Raw genomic sequence first — 7,479 nt, 5'->3', positions numbered from 1 at the left:
CACCTGCGCGGCCGCGCGGCGCAGGCGCCCTGGCCACTTCCGGGATCTGTCAGCCGCTCCCTCTGGGCCTCCGTCCTCCGCCCGCGCCCGCCGGAGCCTGTTCGCGTCGACTGACCAGAGTCCGCGAATCGTCCGCTCCGGCCCTCCGGACCGCCCCGGCCCCAGGTAAGGGGCCGCAGGGCCGAGCGCCTGGCCCGGGTCGCCCCCATTTCTTGCATCTTCAATGGGACGCGGGGGCGGCGGGCCGGGGCGCCTAGGCGCGGGGTCTCCAGCGGAGGGGCGGGATGTCCGTTCTCCGTTGACCCCCCCCCCCCCACACACACACAGAGAGAGCGAGCATTTCTGAACTCTCCAGCTGCCTTCCGTCTTGGTGAGAGAATAGACAGCTTGGCCTCCGACACCCCCACAGTACCATTTGCCCCTGCTGTGATCATTTACCACCGTCTGTAAAATTGGTGTAGACTGGCCGATCTCCCCGGATGGCTTGTCACGAGGATCTGTTCATCTCTTCAACGTCTAGGATGTTGCCTAGAGCAACCTATGATCCGTCAGTTATTGCGGGACCCTCCCCAACGAGAGAAAAGCCATCTTTCCGAGTAGCCTTAAGATTCCTCTGTTCGGCCGACCCTCCCGTTCCCTGCATAGAGTCCTTTATGTAGGACCTCCAAAGTTCTCATTTGACTCTGCCGCTTAGTCGGGTGACCCTGGGAAGGTGCCTGGGTTTCCCAGCTGCAGAAGATTCCTAGTCTACTTGGCTTTTATTAGATTCAAGTGAGTTTATTTGTTTAAGTTGCCTGGCCCAGAACAGCTGCTCAAATAATAAGAAAATAAATAATAGCCATTATTGATGCTTCTTAGACATTCTACGAATATCTATCTTCCTTTCCTTTCTTATCTCTTTCCTCAGACTTGAAGACTATGATTTATTTATGTTCCTGGCCCATTCAGATACTTCACACTGTTGGGAACATGGTAGACACTTGATAAATTGTAGCCTAGATTCTCTGAGTATAAAGGCACCTGTTGCCATGCTGTGGCTTGGGAGTCTCTCTCCTGTCTACTTGCCCAATTTACTGAAATGACCTAGTTTGCACCCTCTTTTATCAATTTCCTTTATTAGTTATTTATTTATTTAGTTAGTTTTTTTGAGAGAGGGTTTTTCTCTGTGTAACAGCCCTGGCTGTCTTGGAATGTTCTTTGTAGACCAGGCTGGCCTTGAACTCAGAGAGATTCGCCTGGTTCTGCCTCCCAGATGCTGGAATTAAAGGTGGTGCCACCATGCCCAGACAGTTTTATTTAATCCTTTTGTTTCCTTGTTGGCCTTAGGATTTCAGGTCTCTAGAACTTGTCAGTTTAGGGTGTGTACCCCATTAGAGCTGGCTGCTTCCTACCACAGAGTATCTGGAGGCTTCTCCAGTTCATCTGCTGTACCCAGTTGGGGGATCTTTTTGGAAATTGCAAACTCCTTTGGAGGAATGGGTGACAGTGTTTTGATCTAAATATCTAGTGTAATGTCAAAATGAATTTGATACAGGAAGTGTAGAATGGTCTGATGAAGCTGGAATTTGGAGTGAGCCTGTCCGAACATTGGTAGGGTGTGGTGACCTTGTTGGAGTACCTGATGTTGCTGGGCTGGGTAATGAGAGAGATTAGAAACTAGATGAATCACAGACTTGAAATCGACCCTAACAGGGAACGGAAATTCCAACTTACATGAATTCATCAAGCTCCAGTGGAGTGGGATCAAGAAACGAACATATGTCAATGTTTCCAAGTTCAGAGTATCCTTCTGGGCGGTGCAAAGCTTTGTGTCAAAGGAAGAAAGAGAACGAAGTTACCAGGCTAATGAGATGGCTCCACCGTTAAAGGCTAGGCTTACAACCAAAAATACCAGAGGACTAACCTACTGAGATCAGTTTGGAGATGGTTTTATGTGCTGTCTCTTTTCATCCTCCTGACATTAGTCTTGTGATGTCCCTTGGAGACCTATGTTACAGATGAAAAATGACTTGCCCAGCATCTCATTATCTATGTGTCAAAGCCAAGATTCCAGCTCAGATCTCCTTGTCTCTAGAGCCCATGGCTAACCATACTTTAAAAGCTGGGATTCGAGTTGGGTGGTAGTGGCCCACATCTTTAGTCCCAGCACTCAGGAGGCAGAGCCAGGCAGATCTCTGTGAGTTCGAGGCCAGCCTGGTTTACAGAGCGAGATCGAGGACAGGCACCAAAACTATACAGAGAAACCCTGTCTCGAAAAACAAACAAACAACAAAAAAACTGGGATTATAGTTGAGTTGGTAGAGCACTTTCGTGGTATGCACAATGCATAGGTTGGCTCACCAGCACCACAGGAAGAAAAGACTATATATACTAAGTGGTAATTGAAGAGAGTGGGAACCTATGGAGTCACCCTGTTTCTTCAGTCCTTTTCATGTCTCAGTGGTAGACATGGACAACAGAAGCCTGGGCTTTGTTTGTTTTGTTTTGTTTGAGATAGGGTCTTAGTCCTGCTTGTCCTGGGACTCAAAGAGATCCTTCTGCCCCTGCCTCCTGAGTGTCCGGGAAAACTTGTTAAGTTCATGTCACCGCCACCTGTAGTGTTCCCCTTTTTCCTCCTGAGCCTTGTTAAGATCAAACATGTCTTAAATATCACTTGCAGTTTAGAGATTAAAATTATCAACATATGCATGAAGGTTTATTTTACATGGTACAGAACTCAGGCTTAAAATAGCCAGATGATTATAAAGGAAAGACATGTGTAGCATGGGCCCACCAGCCCCAAATCACAACACAGAGACTTATTAGTTATGAATGCTCGGCCTTAGTTTAGGCTTGTCCCACCAGCTCTTACTGCTTAATTTGACCTGTCTCTCTTATCTGCATTTTGCCTCAGGGCTTTTTGCATTTCTTTCATTCTGTACGTCCTACTCTTTTGCTTCCTCCCTCTCTCTCCCTCGTTCCCTCTCCTCTTAGCCTAGATTCTTCCTCCTATTTATTCTCTCTGCCTGCCAGCCTCACCTAGCCCTCTCCTGCCTAGCTATTGGCTGTTCAGCTCTTTATTAGACCAGTCAGGTGCCTTAGGCAGGCAAGGTGAAACAGCAACACATCTTTACATAATTAAACAAATGTAACAAGCCTTTTCATAGTTAAAGTAATATTCCTCAACAGACATGACTGAATGTATATTCAATTAAAGAACTTGACTGACATAAAACAGTTAGAAATGTAGAAGTAATCCTGCTGTTGTGTGGCTGACTATTCACTTCTTTTGGAAACTTTTCTGTATGGGTGGAAGACTGAAAAGGAGAATGAGAAAGTCTTTATCTGCACTTGTATAGATTCAGCTATTCATGAAATAGGAGCCCCTATTACATGTGGATATCCAAGTTATTAGCTTACAAACCAGTTTTGTTCGGTTAACAAGTGAGCTTACCAGATTTGGATTTTTATGCTAAATTGCTTATAGTTAATATTTGTAACAAACTACTTTAAAAAGATTTAGTGTGTGTGTGTGTGTGTGTGTGTGTGTGTGTGTGTGTGTGTGTAGAAGCCTGTAGAAGCCAAAGAGGTGTCAGATCCCTTGGAACTGGAGTTAAACAGAGATGTAAGCTGCCTGACATGGATGCTGGGAGCTTAACTCTTGTCCTCTGGAAGAGCAGCAAGTGCACTTTTGTGTGTGTGTTTTTGAGACAGAGTTTCTTGGTATAACAGCTCTGGTTGTCCTGGAACTCGATTTGTAGACCAGGCTGGCCTTGAACTCACAGAGATCCACCTGCCTCTGCCTCCCCAAGGCTGGGACAAAAGGCATGCACCACCACTGCCCTGCGGAGCAGCAAGTGCTCCTAACCACTGAACTTTCTCTCTCCCCTGCCCCCACAAGATGTTATTTTGAGTTTAATAGGAGACAAAATTGGAGTAAGCATATCAGATACCAGAAACAAGGAGAGACGGAGTGAGGTGTGCATCTGGAAGTCTTTTGGTTTGCTGGGGATATACATAAAAACACATTTATTTTTGTATATGTATGAGTGTGGGTACATATGTGCCATGGTACATATGTGGAAGTCAGAGTACAGCTTGGTTCTCTCCTGCCACATGGGTTCTAGGCACCGAACTCAGGTCTTAGACTTGGTACCAAGTACCTTTACTCACTAGGTCATCCATCTTATCAGCCCTCGGTTGTTTTCTCAGAGACAAGGTTTCACTGTGTAATTCTGACTGGTAGTGAGCCTCCTGCCTCTGTCCTCTGAGTGCTGAGATTCCAGGTATATGCCATCTTGAAAGTTTGTTTATTTATTTATTTAGAGCTAGAGTCTTACTGTGTAACCTTGACTGGCTTGGAACTCAGTATGTAGGTCAGGCTGGCCTAGAATTCATCATAAACTCCAACTGCTTTTGCCTCCCGAGTGCCAGGATTAAAGGCATGCACTACCACACCCAGCTGAAAGTTTGTTTTTAAAAGTAAATTAAGCAGTCTCACTTGAATTCAGTAATTTTTTGGGTGTGTGTGTGCTAATTTCTAAGTAAGCCCTAGCATATGCAAAGTACTGGGTTCTTTACTTTGCACCCAAAAATAAGTAAATAAGGAGCTAGAGGTATGGCTCAGCACTTAAGAGTGCATACTGCTTTTGTAGAATACCACATTTGGTTCCCAGCACCGTATCAGTCAACTCCTAACTGCCTGTAACTCCAGCTCCAGAGGATCCAACACCCTATTCTGGCTTCTGCAGACACTGCACTTGGGTGTATAAACCCACCCAGACAGACAGACAGACACACACACACACACACACACACACACACACACACACTTTTTAAATGTGAAAAACCTGTTTTAAAAAAGATAAGTTAATTAGTTGGGGTGAAAGTCAAAGGCTCTTTATGAGTTGCAGTTTGCTTTCTAGAACATTAAAAGGAAAAATGTAATAAATAGTTCACTCCTTTCTCTTTTTTTTCCTTTGGCTTTTTGAGACAGTCTATGTAGCTCAAGCTGACCTTGTAGTTGCTGTGTAGCTGAGGATGACATTGAATTCCTGATCCTTTTGTCTCTACTTCCAAAGTGTTGGTTTTACAGATGTGCACCACCACATCCAGCAAATATCTTCACTCTTAAGTAGAGTGTGTCAGTTGAAGAGAGCTGTCGGGCGTTTTAAAATTTTTGACCTTTGGGTTCATTGATCAGAGTGTTTCTTTTCCATGCCACATTTTTCATTAATCACAGTATTTAGGAGGCAGAGGCAGGAGGATCTATGTGAGTTTGAGGCCAGCCTGGTCTACAGAGTGACTTTCAGGCAGCCAAGGCTACGTAGTGAGAAGAAAAGACATTTCATCCCAAACACATGATCAGCTTATCTCTTAATGGCTAAGACATGTTCTTACCTAAGGCAATACAATTATCATAGCTAGGAAATTAAAATAATTTTATGCTGTTATATAATAATTGAGCTCAAATTCAAATTTGTTATACAACACATGTCTTTTATGGCTATTTTTAAACATACCAATTATAATCAACTGCCTTATGAATTTGGTTTTCATGGCTCTTTTGAAATCTAGTACAGACTCTTCCTTCTGCCTTCCAAGTGCTGGGATTGCAGCTAGTTGCTACCATAGCTGTCAACACTGCCTTTTAAAATAATCTGGGCAAGTTGTTCTCTAATGGGCATCTCTGGGATTTTTAATTGAGAGAGAGACAGAGAGTGAGTGAATGAGTGTGTGAGAGTGTGTGTGTGGGGGGGGTGTGTGAGGGGGGGTGAGTGGGCGGGCGCATGCATGGATGGGAATGTGCCAAGGCATGCCCGGAAATCAAAGGACAGCCTAGGATGTCAGTCAGTCCTCACCTTCTACCTTGTTTGAGACAGAGGCCTTCTGAAGAGTCTCCTGCCTCCACCTCCTATTTCCCTGTAGGATCACTGGGACCACAAGAGGCATGAGCTTCTGTTTCCAACTTTCTTGAGGGTTTGGGGGAATCACAGCTCAGGTCATCTGGCCTGTACAGCAAGCACTTTAACCTCTAAGCATCTCTGAAGACTGCCATCAGTTTTGACTTAATTTCTTGGTGTTGCTTAACTGCTCCTTTCCCCTTTATCTCCTATAAACTGAAAATGAGATCCAGATCTCCATTGGATTTAGAGTAAATATGTTTGGCATATTTACTTCATAGCTTCATAGCTGGGTTGATCGTCTTCCAAGATTTATCTAGGATGGTCCTGTAAGTTCTTGTTATACCACTGACTGACTTTCTTTTAAGGCAGAGTCTTACTCTGTAGCCCAGGCTGTCCTGGAACTCACTATGTAGATCAGGCTGGCCTTGAACTCCCAGAGTTCTTTTTGCCTCTGCCTTCTGAGTGCTAGGACTAAGGGTGTCTGCCACCACACTTGCTCAGATTTATTTTCATTTTAAAATTATTTGTATTGTATGTCTCGGGGGTATGTCCTTGTGAGTGCAGGTACCTGTAGAGCCTGGAAGAGGATATCAGATCCCCTGGTGCTGGAGTTACAGGTGGTTGTGAGCTGCTCATTGTGGATGCTGGGACTTAACTCAGGTCCCCTGGAATAGCAATGTGCACTCCTAACCGCTGAGCCATCTCTTCAGCTCCCATTCTTCTTCCTTCTTTCTTTGATGGGGATTGAACCCAGGGCCTTCCTTCCACAGTCTAGGCAAGCACTATTCCATTGAGCTACATATATCCCCAGCCCTTTCCACCTCATCTGTTTTGTTCTTGTAAATATCCTAATGTGGGTGACAAATTAAATCATTGTTTTCATGTTCCAGGAGGACTGTTGGGTTAGATTGCTCTGTATGTAGTTCCAGGTTTGATCACTTGGTCAAGATGATGACTATCAGATTTCTTTTTTGTGAAGGCATGTTTCTATTGTAATTAGTCCTGTGTAGAGTGGTAGTTTGAGACTGAATATCCCATCCACTCCGTCACAGTCTTTAGCCTGTAGCTTGAGAGTCTGTTGACCCTTGAGAATAGATTCTACACCGATGGTCACAGTGCTGGCTCTAGTTACAGGGTTGATTTTGAGATCGAGTCTTCTCTAATAGGAGGCCAGTATTGCATTTATCCCCAAATAGTTTGGGTTCCTCTGACAACTTACACACTGTAGCATGACATTTTGGGTGTTTTCTTTCCTGTTGCTTATTACAGCTTTCTGACCTTTGAGAACACTTAAGAATCATGTCTCTGCATCAGTTTCTGCTAGAGCCCATCACCTGTCATGCCTGGAATAGGGATCGTACCCGTAAGTGTGCTTTAAATTTGATGCTACATTGGGAGAGGGGTGGGCATGTGGATACCAGAAGTGGTGCACCTTACCACCATTTTTTTGAGACAGGGTCTCTCAATGAACTTGGAACACTTTAGTTTGGCTAGATTGACCTGCCAGTGGCCTTTGAATTCCAGGTGTCCTATTTCTGTCCCACCCCCACTGAGGTACTGAGGTTATAGACATATGCTGCTATACCCAGCTTTT

At 44.7% G+C, this 7,479-nt stretch overlaps 1 protein-coding gene across 1 annotated transcript in view; it reads left to right on the top strand.

Annotated features, from left to right (window-relative positions):
* The first annotated feature begins 15 nt into the window (after positions 1–15).
* The window catches only part of Arpc1a (actin related protein 2/3 complex subunit 1A), a 25,676-nt gene continuing 18,212 nt past the window's right edge, over positions 16–7,479 (top strand). Inside the window, exons 1-2 of the mRNA XM_036172232.1 lie at positions 16–165; positions 7,155–7,248. Coding sequence (XP_036028125.1) covers positions 7,185–7,248 — 64 coding nt within the window. The 5' untranslated portion in view covers positions 16–165; positions 7,155–7,184. The remainder of the gene's footprint in view (positions 166–7,154; positions 7,249–7,479) is intronic.

This window comes from Onychomys torridus, chromosome 22 (assembly GCF_903995425.1).
Source record: "Onychomys torridus chromosome 22, mOncTor1.1, whole genome shotgun sequence".
Taxonomy (NCBI): domain Eukaryota; kingdom Metazoa; phylum Chordata; class Mammalia; order Rodentia; family Cricetidae; genus Onychomys; species Onychomys torridus.
This window is presented reverse-complemented; position numbering and strand designations above follow the sequence as displayed.